This window comes from Salmo salar, chromosome ssa25 (genome assembly GCF_905237065.1).
Source record: "Salmo salar chromosome ssa25, Ssal_v3.1, whole genome shotgun sequence".
In the NCBI taxonomy this organism is placed as follows: Eukaryota; Metazoa; Chordata; class Actinopteri; order Salmoniformes; family Salmonidae; genus Salmo; species Salmo salar.
In genome coordinates this window covers 53462042-53488637 of record NC_059466.1, presented here as the reverse complement: position 1 = coordinate 53488637, position 26596 = coordinate 53462042, and the positions used below count along the sequence as shown (strand labels likewise).

The 26596-nt window shown below is 42.6% G+C and overlaps 1 protein-coding gene across 1 annotated transcript in view; it reads left to right on the top strand.

The window, feature by feature from the left end:
- Positions 1 to 7692: 7692 nt before the first annotated feature.
- The window catches only part of LOC106586950 (unconventional myosin-X), a 268076-nt gene continuing 249172 nt past the window's right edge, over positions 7693 to 26596 (top strand). The window contains exon 1 of the mRNA XM_045707324.1: positions 7693 to 8334. Within this exon, the coding sequence (XP_045563280.1) occupies positions 8314 to 8334 (21 nt within the window). The 5' untranslated portion in view covers positions 7693 to 8313. The remainder of the gene's footprint in view (positions 8335 to 26596) is intronic.

The following is a 26596-nucleotide window of genomic DNA, read 5'->3' as shown; positions in this document are numbered from 1 at the left end:
CCTGTATATAGCCTCCACATTGACTCTGTACCGGTACCCCCTGTATATAGCCTCCACATTGACTCTGTACCGTAACACCCTGTATATAGCCTCCACATTGACTCTGTACCGTAACACCCTGTATATAGCCTCCACATTGACTCTGTACCGTAACACCCTGTATATAGCCTCCACATTGACTCTGTACCGTAACACCCTGTATATAGCCTCCACATTGACTCTGTACCGTAACACCCTGTATATAGCCTCACTAATGTTATTTTACTATTAATTAATTACTTGTTACTTTTATCTCTTATTCTTATCCGTATTTTTTTTAAACTGCACTGTTGGTTAGGGGCTCGTAAGTAAGTATAGCCTCTCTACTGTATATAGCCTCTCTACTGTATATAGCCTCTCTACTGTATATAGCCTCTCTACTGTATATAGCCTCTCTACTGTATATAGCCTCTACTGTATATAGCCTCTACTGTATATAGCCTCTCTACTGTATATAGCCTCTCTACTGTATATAGCCTCTCTACTGTATATAGCCTCTACTGTATATAGGTCTACTACACCTGTTGTATTCAGCATTTCACTGTGAGGTCTACTACACCTGTTGTATTCAGCATTTCACTGTGAGGTCTACTACACCTGTTGTATTCAGCATTTCACTGTGAGGTCTACTACACCTGTTGTATTCAGCATTTCACTGTGAGGTCTACTACACCTGTTGTATTCAGCATTTCACTGTGAGGTCTACTACACCTGTTGTATTCAGCATTTCACTGTGAGGTCTACTACACCTGTTGTATTCAGCATTTTACTGTGAGGTCTACTACACCTGTTGTATTCAGCATCTGTGACTAATACAATTTGATTTGATTTGAAATCACAGTCTATTCCTCAGACTTTGATCATCGGATGTGAAACATTTGGGTAGGAGGAGTATATGGAATGTCTTTATATTTACTTCTGATCTGGTGGCATCTTTTTCCTGTTATAATATCCACCCGGCACAGCCAGAAGAGGACTGGCCCCCCCTCATAGCCTGGTTCCTCTCCACCCGGCACAGCCAGAAGAGGACTGGCCACCCCTCATAGCCTGGTTCCTCTCCACCCGGCACAGCCAGAAGAGGACTGGCCACCCCTCATAGCCTGGTTCCTCTCCACCGGACACAGCCAGAAGAGGACTGGCCACCCCTCATAGCCTGGTTCCTCTCCACCCGGCACAGCCAGAAGAGGACTGGCCCCCCCTCATAGCCTGGTTCCTCTCCAACCGGCACAGACAGAAGAGGACTGGCCACCCCTCATAGCCTGGTTCCTCTCCACCCGGCACAGACAGAAGAGGACTGGCCACCCCTCATAGCCTGGTTCCTCTCCACCCGGCACAGCCAGAAGAGGACTGGCCACCCCTCATAGCCTGGTTCCTCTCCACCCGGCACAGCCAGAAGAGGACTGGCCACCCCTCATAGCCTGGTTCCTCTCCACCCGGCACAGCCAGAAGAGGACTGGCCACCCCTCATAGCCTGGTTCCTCTCCACCCGGCACAGCCAGAAGAGGACTGGCCACCCCTCATAGCCTGGTTCCTCTCCACCCGGCACAGCCAGAAGAGGACTGGCCACCCCTCATAGCCTGGTTCCTCTCCACCCGGCACAGCCAGAAGAGGACTGGCCACCCCTCATAGCCTGGTTCCTCTCCACCCGGCACAGCCAGAAGAGGACTGGCCACCCCTCATAGCCTGGTTCCTCTCCACCCGGCACAGCCAGAAGAGGACTGGCCACCCCTCATAGCCTGGTTCCTCTCCACCCGGCACAGCCAGAAGAGGACTGGCCACCCCTCATAGCCTGGTTCCTCTCCACCCGACACAGCCAGAAGAGGACTGGCCACCCCTCATAGCCTGGTTCCTCTCTAGGTTTCTTCCTAGGTTTTGGCCTTTCTAGGGAGTTTTTCCTAGCCACCCCTCATAGCCTGGTTCCTCTCTAGGTTTCTTCCTAGATTTTTTGCCTTTCTAGGGAGTTTTTCCTAGCCACCGTGCTTCTACATCTGCATTGCTTGCTGTTTGGGGTTTTAGGCTGGGTTTCTGTACAGCACTTTGAGATATCAGCTGATGTAAGAAGGGCTATATAAATACATTTGATTTGATTTTGATTTGGTTTTATCAGATGAATTGTATTCTGCTAAATTCGAGACAAACTGTTTAGTGAAAAAGAACGCAGGGAGATGAAAGAGGTTGAATTCACAGCGTAGGTCACCTCAGGTGGTCAAATGAGGCTCTGACTCCATCTTGATTATTTCATAACAGAAAAGCAGCTTATCCTACGACTTTGTGTTCTGATATAGCCAACAACATCCCCACTGTAGAACACACAGGTCCTCTTCATCACCACTGTAGAACACACACAGGTCCTCTTCATCCCCACTGTAGACACACAGGTCCTCTTCATCCCCGCTGTAGACACACAGGTCCTCTTCATCACCACTGTAGAACACACAGGTCCTCTTCATCCCCGCTGTAGACACACAGGTCCTCTTCATCACCACTGTAGAACACACAGGTCCTCTTCATCCCCGCTGTAGAACACACAGGTCCTCTTCATCCCCGCTGTAGACACACAGGTCCTCTTCATCACCACTGTAGACACACAGGTCCTCTTGTGTTCCAAGTAGAGGACATTTATTCACATTGCTCACGTGGCACAATCTGTCAGAGCCATCTGGAAGTCTTTCAAGTCATTATTTTATTTATTTTATGAGGATTTATCTCAATTTCTGATCCCAGGGGAAGGACAGGTCAATGAAACTGACTGCTGTGTCATAATTATTCAGAGGATTAAAACACTTGTCTCCCATATCTTCTTGGATTCAGGAGGAAATGAACTCAAAGGCTTTTGGGAAGCAACATTTTAAACCTGGTTAATGTCAATCGATCAATCAAATGTTTTTATAAAGCCCTTTTTACATCAGCTGATGTCACAAAGTGCTGTACAGAAACCCAGCCTAAAACCCCAAACAGCAAGCAATGCAGGTGTAGAAGCACGGTGGCTAGGAAAAAAACTCCCTAGAAAGGCCAAAACCTAGGAAGAAACCTAGAGAGGAACCAGGCTATGAGGGGTGGCCAGTCCTCTTCTGGCTGTGCAGGGTGGAGATTATAACAGTACATGGCCAAGATGTTCAAATGTTCATAAATGACCAGCAGGGTCAAATAATAATAATCACAGTGGTTGTGGAGGATGCAACAGGTCAGCACCTCAGGAGTAAATGTCAGTTGGCTTTTTCATAGCCGATCATTGAGAGTATCTCTACCGCTCCTGCTGTCTCTAGAGAGTTGAAAACTGCAGGTCTTGGACAGGTAGCACGTCCGGTGAACAGGTCAGGGTTCCATAGCCACAGGCAGAACAGTTGAAACTGGAGCAGCAGCACGACCAGGTGGACAGGGGACAGCCAGGAGTCATCAGGCCAGGTAGTCCAGAGGCATGATCCTAGGGCTTAGGTCCTCCAGAAGGGCAGAGAGAGAAAGAAAGAGAGAATTAGAGAGAGTATACTTAAATTCACACAGGACACCGGATAAGACAGGAGAAATACTCCAGATGTAACAGACTGACCCTAGCCCCCCGACACATAAACTACTGCAGCATAAATACTGGAGGCTGAGACAGGAGGGGTCAGGAGACACTGTGGCCCCATCCGATTATTACATTTAAGTCATTTAGCAGACGCTCTTATCCAGAGCGACTTACAAATTGGTGCATTCACCTTATGATATCCAGTGGAACAACCACTTTACAATAGTGCATCTAAATCTTTTAAGGGGGGGGGGTTAGAAGGATTACTTTATCCTATCCCAGGTATTCCTTAAAGAAGTGGGGTTTCAGGTGTCTCCGGAAGGTGGTGATTGACTCCGCTGTCCTGGTGTCGTGAGGGAGCTTGTTCCACCATTGGGGTGCCAGAGCAGCGAACAGTTTTGACTGGGCTGAGCGGGAACTGTGCTTCCTCAGAGGTAGGGAGGCGAGCAGGCCAGAGGTGGATGAACATGAATATACACACGGACAGGGCCAAACAGGCAGGATATAACCCCACCCACTTTGCCAAAGCACAGCTCCCACACCACTAGAGGGATATCTTCAAACCACAAATGTACTACTCTGAGGATAACAGATTAAACCTGGTTAACGGGAAGATAACAGATTAAACCTGGTTAACGGGAGGATAACAGATTAAACCTGGTTAACGGGAAGATAAAAGTTTAAACCTGGTTAACGTGAAGATAACAGATTAAACCTGGTTAACGTGAGGATAACAGATTAAACCTGGTTAACGTGAAGATAACAGATTAAACCTGGTTAACGTGAAGATAACAGATTAAACCTGGTTAACGTGAGGATAACAGATTAAACCTGGTTAACGGGAGGATAACAAGATTCAACCTGGTTAACGGGAAGATAACAGATTCAACCTGGTTAACGTGAGGATAACAGATTAAACCTGGTTAATGTGAAGATAACAGATTAAACCTGGTTAACGTGAAGATAACAGATTCAACCTGGTTAACGTGAAGATAACAGATTACACCTGGTTAACGTGAAGATAACAGATTACACCTGGTTAACGTGAAGATAACAGATTAAACCTGGTTAACGTGAAGATAACAGATTACACCTGGTTAACGTGAAGATAACAGATTACACCTGGTTAACGTGAAGATAACAGATTACACCTGGTTAACGTGAAGATAACAGATTACACCTGGTTAACGTGAAGATAACAGATTAAACCTGGTTAACGTGAAGATAACAGATTAAACCTGGTTAACGTGAAGATAACAGATTAAACCTGGTTAACGTGAAGATAGCGTTGGAACAGAAACTGTCACGGGCTGGCTCAAAAAAAGCAGGACAGGTAGAGTCAGGCGCAGGAGACAGAGAATTCTTGACCACACTTCTTTATTCAAGAAAATGGATGTGGTCGCCAAAAATATAGGGACGCAGCCCTTAAATACTTCTGCGGTGGTGAACACAACGACATGCAGAGGAACCACAGGCAGAGGAAAACCAGCACACGTTCCTCAAGCACATAAACCACCCAAAACAGGTGCGTGCCTACCTAGACCTAACCAACAGAAAGTGAAACAAAAAGGGATTGATGGTAGCTAGTAGGCCGGCGACGACGACCGCCGAGCTCCGCCCGGCCGAGGAGGGGCGCCACCATCCGTCGGTGTCGTGACATAAACCATATAGTTCTAATGCCACATCTCTAGTGACGGCTGTTTTGTATTTCTATGTTAGTTTTGTTTGGTATGATCTCCATCTCTAGTGACGGCTGTTTTGTATTTCTATGTTAGTTTTGTTTGGTATGATCTCCATCTCTAGTGATGGCTGTTTTGTATTTCTATGTTTTGTATTTCATGCTCAGACTTGACTGAAACTACACTAAACCTTTTCCATCATTATTTTGAAGTACTATCAAAACCACCACCAAGATTTCATAGTTTGATATTTTATCGTCTTCGCTACTGATTGTTCCCGGTGAACTAACCGCGGGATGTGAGCTGCAGCGTCATGGCAAGACTAGGCCCACAGAGACCCAGGAGCCTGGGCCACGGAGACCCAGGATTCTGGGCCACGGAGACCCAGGATTCTGGGCCACGGAGACCCAGGATTCTGGGCCACGGAGACCCAGGATTCTGGGCCACGGAGACCCAGGATTCTGGGCCACGGAGACCCAGGATTCTGGGCCACGGAGACCCAGGAGAGACCCAGGAGTCTGGGCCACGGAGACCCAGGAGCCTGGGCCACGGAGACCCAGGATTCTGGGCCACGGAGACCCAGGAGCCTGGCCCACGGAGACCCAGGATTCTGGGCCACGGAGACCCAGGAGTCTGGGCCACGGAGACCCAGGAGTCTGGCCCACGGAGACCCAGGAGTCTGGCCCACGGAGACCCAGGAGTCTGGCCCACGGAGACCCAGGAGTCTGGCCCACGGAGACCCAGGAGTCTGGGCCACGGAGACCCAGGAGTCTGGCCCACGGAGACCCAGGAGCCTGGCCCACGGAGACCCAGGAGTCTGGCCCACGGAGACCCAGGAGCCTGGGCCACGGAGACCCAGGAGCCTGGCCCACGGAGACCCAGGAGCCTGGCCCACGGAGACCCAGGAGCCTGGCCCACGGAGACCCAGGAGCCTGGGCCACGGAGACCCAGGAGCCTGGGCCACGGAGACCCAGGAGCCTGGGCCACGGAGACCCAGGAGCCTGGGCCACGGAGACCCAGGAGCCTGGCCCACGGAGACCCAGGAGCCTGGGCCACGGAGACCCAGGAGCCTGGGCCACTGAGACCCAGGAGCCTGGCCCACGGAGACCCAGGAGCCTGGCCCACGGAGACCCAGGAGCCTGGGCCCACGGAGACCCAGGAGCCTGGCCCACGGAGACCCAGGAGCCTGGCCCACGGAGACCCAGGAGCCTGGCCCACGGAGACCCAGGAGCCTGGCCCACGGAGACCCAGGAGCCTGGGCCACGGAGACCCAGGAGCCTGGGCCACGGAGACCCAGGAGCCTGGGCCACGGAGACCCAGGAGCCTGGGCCACGGAGACCCAGGAGCCTGGGCCACGGAGACCCAGGAGAGACCCAGGAGTCTGGGCCACGGAGACCCAGGAGTTTTTTTGCATGGGCTGAGTCTCAATCCACCGCATCCACCTATGTCGCACTTCGGCATTTGCGGTGGAAGGTGGCCGAGCTACAGCGCTGTTTGTCAGACCATGAGACATCCTGAAAATCGGTCTTCTCACAAAAACGTCTGTAGCGTCCGAACGGTTTGGCCGACAAACTATTAAAAAGGGGAGACTCTCACGAACACGATGGTGGTCTTTGTTTTGCTCTACGGTCCCCACAAGCCCCTCGAGACTCGTCTGAAGTCAGCGCCGTCGATGTGCAACTTGTGTTTGTATTATCCAAACCATTTGGGCTACAAACTAATGTGACCCCACTGTGGAATGGGGAGATTATCACAAACACCCTGACCCTGGATAACCCTGGATAACCCTGACCCTGGATAACCCTGGATAACCCTGACCCTGGATAACCCTGGCCCTGGATAACCCTGGATAACCCTGGCCCTGGATAACCCTGGATAACCCTGACCCTGGAAAACCCTGGATAACCCTGGATAACCCTGGATAACCCTGGCCCTGGATAACCGCGGATAACCCTGGATAACCCTGACCCTGGATAACCCTGGCCCTGGATAACCCTGGATAACCCTGGATAACCCTGGCCCTAGATAATCCTGGATAACCCTGGATAACCCTGACCCTGGATAACCCTGGCCCTGGATAACCCTGGATAACCCTGGCCCTGGATAACCCTGGCGATAACCCTGGCCCTGGATAACCCTGGATAACCTTGGATAACCCTGGATAACCCTGACTCTGGATAACCCTGGATAACCTGACCCTGGATAACCCTGGATAACCCTGGATAACCCTGACCCTGGATAACCTTGACCCTGGATAGCCCTGGATAACCCTGGATAACCCTGACCCTGGATAACCCTGGATAACCCTGACCCTGGATAACCTTGACCCTGGATAACCCTGAATAACCCTGGATAACCTTGCCCCTGGATAACCCTGACCCTGGATAACCCTGGATAACCCTGGATAACCCTGACCCTGGATAACCCTGGATAACCCTGGATAACCCTGACCCTGGATAACCCTGGATAACCCTGGATAACCCTGGATAACCCTGACCCTTGAACAACATGTGCTTCGGCAATCGGGACCCTTTTAACATGTATCTTAGTGTGATGTGATTGATAACATAAGAACTACTACTGTATAAAACTACAACCTACTAAACTACTAATAATATAAATGAAAATGATGATAACATCCTCCTCTTCATCAGTGCAGTAGATAGTGCTGTTACATTGTTCCAATAAGGGCGTGCTCCATGGGGTCTACGGCTTCAAGCTCCACCTCTAATGACGGCGCTAAAAACGCCGTCCTCATTCATACCGGTTAGAATACACGGTACACGGGACGCGGCTGCGCCCTATCCCACACCGACGGGCTGTTCATTTGTTTTGACCTGTTTTAAATCCAGTTAATAACTGCTTTTATTCTTTTTTTTTTTTTTTTACTGGGACGTTAATAGGAATTGGTGTTTTACCTGATCTGGATTCCCGTTTTGGAGAGAAGAAAGGAATAGAACTTCTCTCATCTTGACGTCAGCTCGGGAGTGGAAATCATCCGGAATTACATATTCCGCCTCAGCGCTACTGTGCAACCTGGAATCTAAGATTACAAGAGTTTTTTTTGTGGAGGATCATTTATTTTAAATGGATTCTTTCTTTGTAAAGGTAAGATAAAAGTCTAAACAAAGTATTTTGAGGCATTGCAGCAGCTCCCGAAACGTTGTTTCGTTTCAAAGTGATTGCATGAACCGGGACCGTCTTTGTTACGGCTTTACGAGCAGTGAGCACTTTTTATGTCGCGTTAGGTTTTTGAATTGTGTTTTACAGCGGTCCTCTCCTCCTGCAAATGAAAAACAAACAATAGTGCGTTATTTCGCTAGGGTGAGACGCTAGTATATGGTTTACAGTACTTTATGCAGCAGGATATGTGTTATAGCCTATTAGTTAGCAGTAGCAGCAGTGAGACACAGCCAGACACAATGGGCATTCTGAGCTCTGCTCTGGGCTGGGATAGATAGACTGATGAGCTCTGGGCTGGGATAGCTAGACTGATGAGCTCTGGGCTGGGATAGCTAGACTGATGAGCTCTGGGCTGGGATAGCTAGACTGATGAGCTCTGGGCTGGGATAGCTAGACTGCTGAGCTCTGGGCTGGGATAGCTAGACTGATGAGCTCTGGGCTGGGATAGCTAGACTGATGAGCTCTGGGCTGGGATAGCTAGACTGCTGAGCTCTGGGCTGGGATAGCTAGACTGATGAGCTCTGGGCTGGGATAGCTAGACTGATGAGCTCTGGGCTGGGCTGGGATAGCTAGACTGCTGAGCTCTGGGCTGGGATAGCTAGACTGATGAGCTCTGGGCTGGGATAGCTAGACTGATGAGCTCGGCTCTGGGCTGGGATAGCTAGACTACTGAGCTCTGGGCTGGGATAGCTAGACTGCTGAGCTCTGGGCTGGGATAGCTAGACTGCTGAGCTCTGGGTTGGGATAGCTAGACTGATGAGCTCGGCTCTGGGCTGGGATAGCTAGACTGATGAGCTCTGGGCTGGGATAGCTAGACTGCTGAGCTCTGGGCTGGGATAGCTAGACTGCTGAGCTCTGGGCTGGGATAGCTAGACTGATGAGCTCGGCTCTGGGCTGGGATAGCTAGACTGATGAGCTCTGGGCTGGGATAGCTAGACTACTGAGCTCTGGGCTGGGATAGCTAGACTGATGAGCTCTGGGCTGGGATAGCTAGACTGCTGAGCTCTGGGCTGGGATAGCTAGACTGCTGAGCTCTGGGCTGGGATAGCTAGACTGCTGAGCTCTGGGCTGGGATAGCTAGACTGCTGAGCTCTGGGCTGGGATAGCTAGACTGCTGAGCTCTGGGCTGGGATAGCTAGACTGATGAGCTCGGCTCTGGGCTGGGATAGCTAGACTGATGAGCTCGGCTCTGGGCTGGGATAGCTAGACTGATGAGCTCTGGGCTGGGATAGCTAGACTGCTGAGCTATGGGCTGGGATAGCAAGACTGATGAGCTCTGGGCTGGGATAGCTAGACTGATGAGCTCTGGGCTGGGATAGCTAGACTGCTGAGCTCTGGGCTGGGATAGCTAGACTGATGAGCTCTGGGCTGGGATAGCTAGACTGCTGAGCTCTGGGCTGGGATAGCTAGACTGCTGAGCTCTGGGCTGGGATAGCTAGACTGATGAGCTCGGCTCTGGGCTGGGATAGCTAGACTGCTGAGCTCTGGGCTGGGATAGCTAGACTGATGAGCTCTGGGCTGGGATAGCTAGACTGCTGAGCTCTGGGCTGGGATAGCTAGACTGCTGAGCTCTGGGCTGGGATAGCTAGACTGATGAGCTCGGCTCTGGGCTGGGATAGCTAGACTGATGAGCTCTGGGCTGGGCTGGCATAGCTCAATCGCAGGATGCAGCTGGACTGCCTGTCCTTGGGAAAGGACAACTTTTAAAACAAGTTTACTACATTTCCACACTTCTAAATGTCTGTTGTTTAACCCACAAGGAGGAGCCTCTCTTCTTAAGTCCAGCCCTGTCGATCTCATCAGCCCATAGACCAGGCAGTCTATCTCATGGCGAATGATGACGTCACCTTCCCCGTGTTACCTATAGCTAGCTCGTAGGGGCATCGGCACTACCCATGTCACTAGGCATGAAAGGAGACCGCCCAGCCCCGCATGGGTAAACGCAGAGAGAATGTATCTGAACCTGCCAAATACCAGAGTCCTGGTCTCTTTTCTCCTCTATGCATTTCCTGCCAGGGTGTGATGTGTCATGTCTGAGTACACGCTAACGACCCCTGTGATGTCATCGTGACCCCTGAACCACTAGGGCGCAATTGTTAAACTCCTCCCTTGTCACTCGTCGTCCCCATTCTTGTCTCCCACCCCTCTACCCCTCTACCCCTTTCCTCCCCGTGGCCCGGTGTCAGCACTTAACATCCCCTCTAACCTTTCACCCCATGTCCCGCCCTGCGTGACGAAAGCACCGGGGCGACAATCAACACCTATTTATTTTATTGAACCTTTATTTAGACAGGAAGTCAATGCTGAGACCAAGGTCTCTTTGTTTTCGCTATACATAATAATATATACATCAACATACACATCAATATATACATCACTATATACATCACTATATACATCACTATATACATCACTATACACATCACTATATACATCACTATATACATCTATATATACATCACTATATACATCTATATATATATATCACTATATACATCAATATACACATCAATATATACATCAATATACACATCAATATATACATCACTATATATATATATATATCACTATATATATCACTATATACATCACTATATATATATCAATATATACATCGCTATATACATCACTATATATATCACTATATATATCACTATATATATCACTATATACATCACTATATACATCAATATATATATATATATCACTATATATATCACTATATACATCACTATATACATCAATATATATATATATATCACTATATATATCACTATATACATCACTATATACATCAATATATATATATATATATATCACTATATACATCAAAAAACACATCAATATATACATCAATATATATATCACTATATACATCAATATATACATCAATATATACATCACTATATACATCACTATATACATCTCTATATATATATCACTATATACATCAATATACACATCAATATATACATCAATATACACATCAATATATACATCACTATATACATCAATATATATATATATATCACTATATATATCACTATATACATCACTATATATATATCACTATATACATCACTATATACATCACTATATACATCAATATATATATATCACTATATATATCACTATATATATCACTATATACATCACTATATACATCAATATATATATATATATATATCACTATATACATCAAAAAACATCAATATATACATCAATATATATATCACTATATACATCAATATACATCACTATATACATCACTATATACATCACTATATACATCACTATATACATATCAATATATACATCACTATATACATATATCAATATATATATATATATATCACTATATACATCACTATATACATCACTATACACGCCTATATATATCACTATATACATTACTATATACATCAATATACACATCAATATACACATCACTATATACATCAATATACACATCACTATATACATCACTATATACATCACTATATACATCACTATACACATCAATATATACATCAATATATACATCAATATACACATCAATATATACATCACTATATACATCAATATACACATCAATATACACATCACTATATACATCAATATACACATCACTATATACATCAATATATACATCACTATATACATCACTATATACATCACTATATACATCACTATACACATCAATATATACATCAATATATACATCACTATATACATCACTATATATATATCACTATACACATCAATATATACATCAATATGCACTATACACATCAATATATACATCACTATATACATCAATATGCACTATACACATCAATATATACATCACTATATACATATCAATATATATATCACTATATACATCACTATATACATCAATATGCACTATACACATCAATATATACATCACTATATACATATCAATATATATATCACTACATACATCACTATATATATCAATATATACATCACTATATACATATCAATATATATATCACTATATACATCACTATATACATCAATATGCACTATACACATTCATATACACATCAATATATACATCACTATATACATATCAATATATATATCAATATATACATCACTATATACATCAATATATACATCACTATATACATCAATATGCACTATATACATCAATATATACATCACTATATACATATCAATATATATATCACTATATACATCACTATATACATCAATATGCACTATATACATCACTATATATATATATCACTATATACATATCAATATATATATCACTATATACATCACTATATACATCAATATGCACTATACACATCACTATATACATCACTATATACATCAATATATACATCACTATATACATATCAATATATATATCACTATATACATCACTATATACATCAATATGCACTATACACATTCATATACACATCAATATATACATCACTATATACATATCAATATATATCAATATATACATCAATATATACATCACTATATACATAAAAATGCACTATATACATCAATATATACATCACTATATACATATCAATATGCACTATACACATCAATATATACATCACTATATACATATCAATATATATATCAATATATACATCACTATATACATCAATATGCACTATACACATCAATATATACATCACTATATACATCAATATATACATCACTATACACATCAATATATACATCACTATATACATCAATATATACATATCAATATATATATCACTATATACATCACTATATACATCAATATGCACTATACACATCACTATACACATTCATATACACATCAATATATACATCACTATATACATATCAATATATATATATATCACTATATACATCACTATATACATCAATATATACATCACTATATACATCAATATGCACTATATACATCAATATATACATCACTATATACATATCAATATATATATATATCACTATATACATCACTATATACATCAATATGCACTATATACATCACTATATATATATATCACTATATACATATCAATATATATATCACTATATACATCACTATATACATCAATATGCACTATACACATCACTATATACATCACTATATACATCAATATATACATCACTATATACATATCAATATATATATCACTATATACATCACTATATACATCAATATGCACTATACACATTCATATACACATCAATATATACATCACTATATACATATCAATATATATCAATATATACATCACTATATACATCAATATATACATCACTATATACATAAAAATGCACTATATACATCAATATATACATCACTATATACATATCAATATGCACTATACACATCAATATATACATCACTATATACATATCAATATATATATCAATATATACATCACTATATACATCAATATGCACTATACACATCAATATATACATCACTATATACATCAATATATACATCACTATACACATCAATATATACATCACTATATACATCAATATGCACTATACACATCAATATATACATATCAATATATACATCACTATATACATCACTATATACATCAATATATACATCACTATATACATATCAATATATATATCACTATATACATCACTATATACATCAATATGCACTATACACATTCATATACACATCAATATATACATCACTATATACATATCAATATATATATCAATATATACATCACTATATACATCAATATATACATCACTATATACATCAATATGCACTATATACATCAATATATACATCACTATATACATATCAATATGCACTATACACATCAATATATACATCACTATATACATATCAATATATATATCAATATATACATCACTATATACATCAATATGCACTATACACATCAATATATACATCACTATATACATCAATATATACATCACTATACACATCAATATATACATCACTATATACATCAATATGCACTATACACATCAATATATACATCACTATATACATATCAATATATACATCACTATATACATCAATATACACTATACACATCAATATATATATCACTATATACATCAATATATACATCACTATACACATCAATATACACATCACTATACATATCAATATATACATCACTATATACATCACTATATACATCAATATGCACTATACACATCAATATATACATCACTATACACATCAATATATACATCACTATATACATCAATATGCACTATACACATCAATATATATACATCACTATATATATATCACTATATACATCACTATATACATCACTATATACATCAATATGCACTATACACATCAATATATACATCACTATATACATCAATATGCACTATACACATCAATATATACATCACTATATACATATCAATATATACATCACTATATACATCAATATACACATCAATATGCACTATATACATCAATATATATATCACTATATACATCAATATATACATCACTATACACATCAATATACACATCACTATACATATCAATATATACATCACTATATACATCACTATATACATCAATATGCACTATACACATCAATATATACATCACTATACACATCAATATATACATCACTATATACATCAATATATATATCAATATATACATCACTATACACATCAATATATACATCACTATATACATATCAATATATATATCACTATATACATCACTATATACATCAATATGCACTATATACATCAATATACACATCAATATATACATCACTATATACATCAATATGCACTATATACATCAATATACACATCAATATATACATCACTATATACATCAATATACACATCAATATGCACTATACACATCAATATATATATCAATATATACATCAATATACATATCAATATATACATCAATATATATATCAATATATACATCAATATATATCACTATATACATCACTATATACATCAATATGCACTATACACATCAATATACATATCAATATATACATCACTATATACATCAATATATACATCAATAATGTGACAGGTTTTGGTTTTTCCATTTATGTTTTGAATATCTCTTTAGCACGGAGGGCGCACCGATCTGTGTCACCTCGTTAGTCAGTATGTGTTACACCTGTGCTGTTTGCCGTCTCGTTAGTGGGAAGGCGTTTCACCTGTACTGGTCCGAGTACTATTTAAGAGTGGCTGGCCCAGAATAGATCAAATTGTGTCTGGAAGTGGTTCAGCATAAAGCACTGGCTGAGTAGCGTGAGTGTGCTTAATGAGGTTTTTCATCTGTCAGGATGTGTGTATGCAGAGAGACAAGAACATAAGGAGAGAGGCTCATGTACACATAAATCTCTCTTCACCTCAAATAGACCCACCCAGAAGGACAGGATGCTCCAGAACAGCACAGCAGTACCTGGCAGCAGTACCTGGCAGCAGACAGGCCAGGAGGGAGTTAGTGAGTAAGGGGGCAGTCTGGATAGTGTGTTTATCTGGTGACTCCAGCTAATGAGTCTTAGGGTTAGGATTCAGCTTTTGGGACTGAGAGGATGTGTTAAAGAGCAGGGACAGGGATAAACCCAGAACCCGGCTGGTTGTCTCCCCCAGGCAGCACCACACAGATGCACATTAAAGGGTTCGAAAGAGCATCAACAAAAACCTAGATCACCAGACACACATTTTACAGTAAAATCGAGATCAACAGACTCACTAATTTTACAGTAGAATTGAGATCAACAGACTCACTAATTTTACAGTAAAATCGAGATCAACAGACTCACTAATTTTACAGTAAAATCGAGATCAACAGACTCACCAATTTTACAGTAAAATCGAGATCAACAGACTCAACTCATTTTACTGTAAAATCGAGTTCAACAGACTCAACTAATTTGCCTGTAACATCTAATGAATACGACACTCCCTATAAGAGTACATGTAACACCAAAATGGGACAGGCACCAATGAAGTGTTGTCGTTCGGCCGTGTCTCGATTCCAACGAGTCTCTGTGAAGGAGTTTGTTTAATCCTCCCTTTCACTTCCCACTGGCCAAGAACTGGTTCAATCAACGTTGTTTCTACGTCATTTCAACAACAACAACAACAACAACAACAACATGTATTGTGATGATGTTGAATAAACGTGGAAAACTGATTGGATTTGCAAAAAGTCATCAACACAAGGGAATGTCTTTTTTCACCCCAACTTTTAACCTTTTTGTTGTTGATTTCACGTTGATTTCACGTTGATTTCACGTTGATTTCACGTTGAATTCACGTTAGTTCACAACTCAACCAAATGTAAATCAACACTAGATGTTGAACTGACGTCTGTGCCCAGAAGGTTGTTCCATTTCAGATTCATTAAATCCAGTCTGGTTGTTTAACAGGGTATGTTAGGGTTGTCACACTGGTTGTTACATTGGTTGTCACACTGGATGTCACACCGGTTGTCACACCGGTTGTCACACTAGTTGTCACATTGGATGTCACACCGGTTGTCGCACTGGTTGTCGCACTGGTTGTCGCACTGGTTGTCGCACTGGTTGTCGCACTGGTTGTCACACTGGTTGTCACACTGGTTGTCACACCGGTTGTCACACTGGTTGTCACATTGGATGTCACACTGGTTGTCGCACTGGTTGTCGCACTGGTTGTCACATTGGATGTGTTGCTGTGTAGATCAGGAATGTTTGTGCTGTCACATCATCTTGTGTATATATACACTATATATACAGCAGTATGTGGACACCCCTTCAAATTAGTGGATTCGGCTATTTCAGCCACACCCGTTGCTGACAGGTAAATAAAATTGAGCACACAGCCATGCAATCTCCATAGACAAACATTGGTGGTAGAATGGGCCTTACTGAAGAGCTCAGTGACTTTCAACATGTCACCATCATAGGATACCATCTTTCCAACAAGTCAGTTCTTCAAATTTTTGCCCTGCTAGAGCTGCCCCCGGTTAACTGCCCCGGTCAGCTGCCCCCGGTCAACTGTAAGTGCTGTTATCGTGAAGTGAAAACGTCTAGGAGCAACAAAGGCTCAGCCGCAAAGTGTTGATGAGGAAGTCGTGAGTCTGAACGTCTGAAAGCCAAAGAGAGAGCCACAGTCCTTTAATTACCATTCCGATCAAAGCTCTGCTCTGTGGAATCAGGTTGTATTAGATAACCATTGTTGGCTGGAGAACGGAGAGAGTAGAAGTCCAAGGTTGATTACATCTGACCTCTGTTACGTGATGTTCCCACATCCTCTGGTGTCAGAGGAGACCACCCTCATGCTGCAGGAGACATCAAGCAAAATCAGACCCTTTGGAAGAAGCCAGATGATGAGCGTTTCTGGGTTTGTACTGCTGGAAGGCGTCCCATGTGCTCCCTCGATGGTCAATCCCGTCGACCTAAATAATTATCGCCCTCTCTCTCGAAATTGTCTTCTAAGTATCCGCCGGTCTGGTATCAGGCCTGGGTCATAGCACCAATCTCTGCTGCAACCTTGGTGTTAAATGATGTGGTAAAAGGTATGGATGAGAGCTTTGAGAGCTTATGAGAGTCCATAAGTCTAGGGGAAGCTTTCCCTAAAGTCAATTATATAGCCTCATTAGCCTACTCGTGTCTATACAGCGATAAATACAGTCATTCACAACAGGCAACTAAAGTATGATTTGGCCATAGAGGATCATTACAATCTCCGTTAGCTGTATTGTTTTAAATAGGAAGGAAAGGCAGCAGTACCAAAATACACAGACCCATGCATACTAACACACCATAACATACTCACTATGCACACACGTACACATGGAGTTTGTGTTATAGACATGTGGTAGAAGAGTAGAGCTCTGAGGGCATCACACTTAATATGTTATGAATGTATTGTATTGGTTTTAAAATGTATAACTGCTTTAATGTTGCTGGACCCCAGGAAGAGTAGCTGCTGCCTTGGCAGGAACTAACGGGGATCCATAGTAAACCCCAGGAAGAGTAGCTGCTGCCTTGGCAGGAACTAATGAGGATCCATAGTAAACCCCAGGAAGAGTAGCTGCTGCCTTGACAGGAACTAACGGGGATCCATAATAAACCCCAGGAAGAGTAGCTGCTGCCTTGGCAGGAACTAACGGGGATCCATAATAAACCCCAGGAAGAGTAGCTGCTGCCTTGGCAGGAACTAACGGGGATCCATAATAAACCCCAGGAAGAGTAGCTGCTGCCTTGGCAGGAACTAATGGGGATCCATAATAAACCCCAGGAAGAGTAGCTGCTGCCTTGGCAGGAACTAACGGGGATCCATAATAAACCCCAGGAAGAGTAGCTGCTGCCTTGGCAGGAATTAATGGGGATCTATAATAAATACACATAGAAATAGATGATTGTTGAGTTGTGACTGTTAGTGAAAAGAAGAGAGGCCCAGCCAGGCATATCGCAATATTTCAAAATACAATCATGGGAAAACATATTTTGGAAAGCAAATGGCTATTGCTGTAAAGAGAAGACAATGGAAAGACTATAACCCATCTGATTTCTAATAACACCAGTACAGCCTATAACCCATCTGATTTCTAATAACACCAGTACAGCCTATAACCCATCTGATTTCTAATAACACCAGTACAGCCTATAACCCATCTGATTTCTAATAACACCAGTACAGCCTATAACCCATCTTAATAACACCAGTACAGCCTATAACCCATCTGATTTCTAATAACACCAGTACAGCCTATAACCCATCTGATTTCTTAATAACACCAGTACAGCCTATAACCCATCTGATTTCTAATAACACCAGTACAGCCTATAACCCATCTGATTTCTAATAACACCAGTACAGCCTATAACCCATCTGATTTCTAATAACACCAGTACAGCCTATAACCCATCTGATTTCTAATAACACCAGTACAGCCTATAACCCATCTGTCAATAACACCAGTACAGCCTATAACCCATCTGATTTCTAATAACACCAGTACAGCCTATAACCCATCTGATTTCTAATAACACCAGTACAGCCTATAACCCATCTGATTTCTAATAACACCAGTACAGCCTATAACCCATCTTAATAATACCAGTACAGCCTATAACCCATCTGATTTCTAATAACACCAGTACAGCCTATAACCCATCTGATTTCTAATAACACCAGTACAGCCTATAACCCATCTGTAATAACACCAGTACAGCCTATAACCCATCTGATTTCTAATAACACCAGTACAGCCTATAACCCATCTGATTTCTAATAACACCAGTACAGCCTATAACCCATCTGATTTCTAATAACACCAGTACAGCCTATAACCCATCTGATTTCTAATAACACCAGTACAGCCTATAACCCATCTGATTTCTAATAACACCAGTACAGCCTATAACCCATCTGATTTCTAATAACACCAGTACAGCCTATAACCCATCTGATTTCTTAATAACACCAGTACAGCCTATAACCCATCTGATTTCTAATAACACCAGTACAGCCTATAACCCATCTGATTTCTAATAACACTAGTACAGCCTATAACCCATCTGATTTCTAATAACACCAGTACAGCCTATAACCCATCTGATTTCTAATAACACCAGTACAGCCTATAACCCATCTGATTTCTAATAACACCAGTACAGCCTATAACCCATCTGATTTCTTAATAACACCAGTACAGCCTATAACCCATCTGATTTCTTATTAATAACACCAGTACAGCCTATAACCCATCTATAATAACACCAGTACAGCCTATAACCCATCTGATTTCTAATAACACCAGTACAGCCTATAACCCATCTGATTTCTTAATAACACCAGTACAGCCTATAACCCATCTGATTTCTAATAACACCAGTACAGCCTATAACCCATCTGATTTCTTAATAACACCAGTACAGCCTATAACCCATCTGATTTCTTAATAACACCAGTACAGCCTATAACCCATCTGATTTCTAATAACACCAGTACAGCCTATAACCCATCTGATTTCTAATAACACCAGTACAGCCTATAACCCATCTGATTTCTAATAACACCAGTACAGCCTATAACCCATCTGATTTCTAATAACACCAGTACAGCCTATAACCCATCTGATTTCTAATAATACCAGTACAGCCTATAACCCATCTGATTTCTAATAACACCAGTACAGCCTATAACCCATCTGATTTCTTAATAACACCAGTACAGCCTATAACCCATCTGATTTCTTATTAATAACACCAGTACAGCCTATAACCCATCTTAATAACACCAGTACAGTCTATAACCCATCTGATTTCTTAATAACACCAGTACAGCCTATAACCCATCTGATTTCTTATTAATAATACCAGTACAGCCTATAACCCATCTGATTTCTAATAACACCAGTACAGCCTATAACCCATCTGATTTCTTAATAACACCAGTACAGCCTATAACCCATCTGATTTCTTATTAATAACACCAGTACAGCCTATAACCCATCTTAATAACACCAGTACAGTCTATAACCCATCTGATTTCTAATAACACCAGTACAGCCTATAACCCATCTGATTTCTTAATAACACCAGTACAGACTATAACCCATCTGATTTCTAATAACACTAGTACAGCCTATAACCCATCTGATTTCTTAATAACACCAGTACAGCCTATAACCCATCTGATTTCTTAATAACACCAGTACAGCCTATAACCCATCTGATTTCTAATAACACCAGTACAGCCTATAACCCATCTGATTTCTAATAACACCAGTACAGCCTATAACCCATCTGATTTCTAATAACACCAGTACAGCCTATAACCCATCTGATTTCTAATAATACCAGTACAGCCTATAACCCATCTGATTTCTAATAACACCAGTACAGCCTATAACCCATCTGATTTCTTAATAACACCAGTACAGCCTATAACCCATCTGATTTCTAATAACACCAGTACAGCCTATAACCCATCTGATTTCTTATTAATAACACCAGTACAGCCTATAACCCATCTGATTTCTTATTAATAACACCAGTACAGTCTATAACCCATCTGATTTCTAATAACACCAGTACAGCCTATAACCCATCTGATTTCTAATAACACCAGTACAGCCTATAACCCATCTGATTTCTAATAACACCAGTACAGCCTATAACCCATCTGATTTCTAATAACACCAGTACAGCCTATAACCCATCTGATTTCTAATAACACCAGTACAGCCTATAACCCATCTGATTTCTTATTAATAACACCAGTACAGCCTATAACCCATCTGATTTCTAATAACACCAGTACAGTCTATAACCCATCTGATTTCTAATAACACCAGTACAGCCTATAACCCATCTGATTTCTAATAACACCAGTACAGCCTATAACCCATCTTAATAATACCAGTACAGCCTATAACCCATCTGATTTCTAATAACACCAGTACAGTCTATAACCCATCTGATTTCTAATAACACCAGTACAGCCTATAACCCATCTTAATAACACCACTACAGCCTATAACCCATCTGATTTCTAATAACACCAGTACAGCCTATAACCCATCTGATTTCTAATAACACCAGTACAGCCTATAACCCATCTTAATAACACCACTACAGCCTATAACCCATCTTAATAACACCAGTACAGCCTATAACCCATCTGATTTCTAATAACACCAGTACAGCCTATAACCCATCTGATTTCTAATAACACCAGTACAGCCTATAACCCATCTTAATAACACCACTACAGCCTATAACCCATCTTAATAATACCAGTACAGCCTATAACCCATCTGATTTCTAATAACACCAGTACAGCCTATAACCCATCTGATTTCTAATAACACCACTACAGCCTATAACCCATCTGATTTCTAATAACACCAGTACAGCCTATAACCCATCTGATTTCTAATAACACCAGTACAGCCTATAACCCATCTGATTTCTAATAACACCAGTACAGCCTATAACCCATCTGATTTCTAATAACACCAGTACAGCCTATAACCCATCTGATTTCTAATAACACCAGTACAGCCTATAACCCATCTGATTTCTAATAACACCAGTACAGCCTATAACCCATCTGATTTCTAATAACACCAGTACAGCCTATAACCCATGTTATTGGCACTAGCAGAGAGCATCAGCCATAGTCCCCTACACATTCATTAGCTATAATACATCTATTCTGTCATCATTGAGTTCCTTTACTTATTTCAGCAATTTGAGCTAGGATTTTCAGTATAGTTATCTGGGTTATTATTCTGTTTTAATGTTACTCCTGAATCACTATGATAAATATACTAGTGTATTTTTTTTCTTCCAGAGCTGAGATTTACTTTGAAGTTGAACATTTAGGGCTACAGGTGAAATCAGTCACAGATACAGACGTGGCAGCATAGCAGGGAGAGATTGGAATGCTGTGAACCAATAGGGTTGTGAGTTCTCAGGGAGAGATTGGAATGCTGTGAACCAATAGGGTTGTGAGTTCTCAGGGAGAGATTGGAATGCTGTGAACCAATAGGGTTGTGAGTTCTCAGGGAGAGATTGGAATGCTGTGAACCAATAGGGCTGTGAGTTCTCAGGGAGAGATTGGAATGCTGTGAACCAATAGGGCTGTGAGTTCTCAGGGAGAGATTGGAATGCTGTGAACCAATAGGGTTGTGAGTTCTCAGGGAGAGATTGGAATGCTGTGAACCAATAGGGTTGTGAGTTCTCAGGGAGAGATTGGAATGCTGTGAACCAATAGGGTTGTGAGTTCTCAGGGAGAGATTGGAATGCTGTGAACCAATAGGGCTGTGAGTTCTCAGGGAGAGATTGGAATGCTGTGAACCAATAGGGTTGTGAGTTCTCAGGGAGAGATTGGAATGCTGTGAACCAATAGGGTTGTGAGTTCTCAGGGAGAGATTGGAATGCTGTGAACCAATAGGGTTGTGAGTTCTCAGGGAGAGATTGGAATGCTGTGAACCAATAGGGTTGTGAGTTCTCAGGGAGAGATTGGAATGCTGTGAACCAATAGGGTTGTGAGTTCTCAGGGAGAGATTGGAATGCTGTGAACCAATAGGGTTGTGAGTTCTCAGGGAGAGATTGGAATGCTGTGAACCAATAGGGCTGTGAGTTCTCAGGGAGAGATTGGAATGCTGTGAACCAATAGGGTTGTGAGTTCTCAGGGAGAGATTGGAATGCTGTGAACCAATAGGGTTGTGAGTTCTCAGGGAGAGATTGGAATGCTGTGAACCAATAGGGTTGTGAGTTCTCAGGGAGAGATTGGAATGCTGTGAACCAATAGGGTTGTGAGTTCTCAGGGAGAGATTGGAATGCTGTGAACCAATAGGGTTGTGAGTTCTCAGGGAGAGATTGGAATGCTGTGAACCAATAGGGTTGTGAGTTCTCAGGGGAGGACATGTTGAATAATTACTATGTGAATAAACATACAGAATGTAATCATGTTTCTCAAGGTGTGTTTTATATATATATATATATATATATATATATATATATATATATATATATATATGTAAGTTGAAAGCACTGAATGTGTGTTTGGGTGTCCATAGCATTGCCTGAAGACGAAGAGCTGTGACTGGTTCGGTGGTTAACCAATCAGAGCCTCGATGGGCTTGGCAACAGTAACAAGGGGGTGTGTGTAATGAAACTAAGGGGTGTGTGCCTTGGGGTAAAAAAAAATGGAGAATGTTTATTTGTGACCATCAGGTGATGTCCCCGGGACCAATCGGGAACTAGACAAAACCTCCAGAGAACCATGACACAACTTCTTGATGACTTTAGGCAACCATTTTGTGATAACTAGTCCTAACGACGAGTTATTGTTTGCAGGGTAGCTTGATGAATCCTACGAAATGTATGTCTGAACTTCTCCTCCGAACTTCTCCTCTCTCCCCCCTATAACACTCCCCTGAACGACTCTCCCCCCTATAACACTCCCCTGGAACGACTCTCCCCCCTATAACACTCCCCTGGAACGACTCTCACCCCTATAACACTCCCCTGGAACGACTCTCCCCCCTATAACACTCCCCTGGTACGACTCTCCCCCCTATAACACTCCCCTGGAACGACTCTCCCCCTATAACACTCCCCTGAACGACTCTCCCCCCTATAACACTCCCCTGGAACGACTCTCCCCCCTATAACACTCCCCTGGTACGACTCTCCCCCCTATAACACTCCCCTGGTACGACTCTCCCCCCTATAACACTCCCCTGGAACGTCTCTCCCCCCTATAACACTCCCCTGGAACGTCTCTCCCCCCTATAACACTCCCCTGGAACGACTCTCCCCCCTATAACACTCCCCTGGAACGACTCTCACCCCTATAACACTCCCCTGGAACGACTCTCACCCCTATAACACTCCCCTGAACGACTCTCACCCCTATAACACTCCCCTGGTACGACTCTCCCCCTATAACACTCCCCTGGAACGACTCTCCCCCTATAACACTCCCCTGGAACGACTCTCCCCCCTATAACACTCCCCTGGAACGTCTCTCCCCCCTATAACACTCCCCTGGAACGACTCTCCCCCCTATAACACTCCCCTGGTACGACTCTCCCCCCTATAACACTCCCCTGGAACGACTCTCCCCCTATAACACTCCCCTGGTACGACTCTCCCCCCTATAACACTCCCCTGGAACGACTCTCCCCCCTATAACACTCCCCTGAACGACTCTCCCCCCTATAACACTCCCCTGGAACGACTCTCCCCCTATAACACTCCCCTGGAACGACTCTCCCCCCTATAACACTCCCCTGGAACGTCTCTCCCCCTATAACACTCCCCTGGAACGACTCTCCCCCCTATAACACTCCCCTGGAACGACTCTCCCCCTATAACACTCCCCTGGAACGACTCTCCCCCTATAACACTCCCCTGGTACGACTCTCCCCCCTATAACACTCCCCTGGAACGACTCTCCCCCTATAACACTCCCCTGGAAGCTCTCCTTCTGCTGCTCTCCACATTCCTCCTCTTCAGAGACATTCCTCTCTTGGGAATCCCAGATTCCCAATCCTCACCCTTAGATTCCAGGTCATGGCCATTCCTCTCCGTTTCGTCTCCTCTGTCGGCCCTGTCGTCCCTGTCGTCTGTCGGCCCTGTCGTCCCTGTCGTCCCTGTCGTCCCTGTCGTCCCTGTCGGCCCTGTCGTCCCTGTCGGCCCTGTCGTCCCTGTCGTCCCTGTCGGCCCTGTCGGCCCTGTCGGCCCTGTCGTCCCTGTCGTCCCTGTCGGCCCTGTCGGCCCTGTCGTCCCTGTTGGCCCTGTCCTGTAGGTGTGAGATGGTTTTAGGTTTCACACCCTACATTCCCTCTAAAACTCCTGCAGACACCAGACATACAGCGCCTTCGGAAAGTATTCAGACCCCTTGACATTTTGTACATTTTGTTACGTTACAGCCTTATTCTAAAATTGATTAAATGGTTTTTTTCCCCTCATCAATCTACACACAATACCCCATAATGACATCACAATACACCATAATGACAAAGCAAAAACAGGTTTTTAGAAATGTTTGCTAATTTATAAAACAAAATCTAAAATGAAACATGACATTTACATAAGTATTCAGACCCTTTACTCAGTACTTTGTTGAAGCACCTTTGGCAGCAATTACAGCCTCGAGTCTTCTTGGGTATGACGCTACAAGCTTGGCACACCTGTATTTGGGGAGCTTCTCCCATTCTTCTCTGCAGATCCTCTCAAGCTCTGTCAGGTTGGATGGGGAGCGTCGCTGTTCAGCTATTTTAAGGTCTCTCCAGAGATGTTCAATCGGGTTCAAGTCCGGGCTCTGGCTGGGCCACTCAAGGACATTCAGAGACGTGTCCTGAAGCCACTCCTGTGTTGTCTTGGCTGTGTGCTTAGGGTCGTTGTCCTGTTGGAAGGTGAACCTTCTCCCCAGTCTGAGGTCCTGAGCGCTCTGGGAGAAAGTTTTCAACAAGGATCCCTATGTACTTTGCTCCGTTCATCTTTCCCCTTGATCCTGACTAGTCTCCCAGTCCCTACCACTGAAAAACACCCCCACAGCATGATGCTGCCACCACCATGCTTCACAGTAGGGATGTTGCCAGGTTTCCTCCAGACGTGATGCTTGGCATTCAGGCCAAAGAGTTCAATCTTGGTTTCATCAG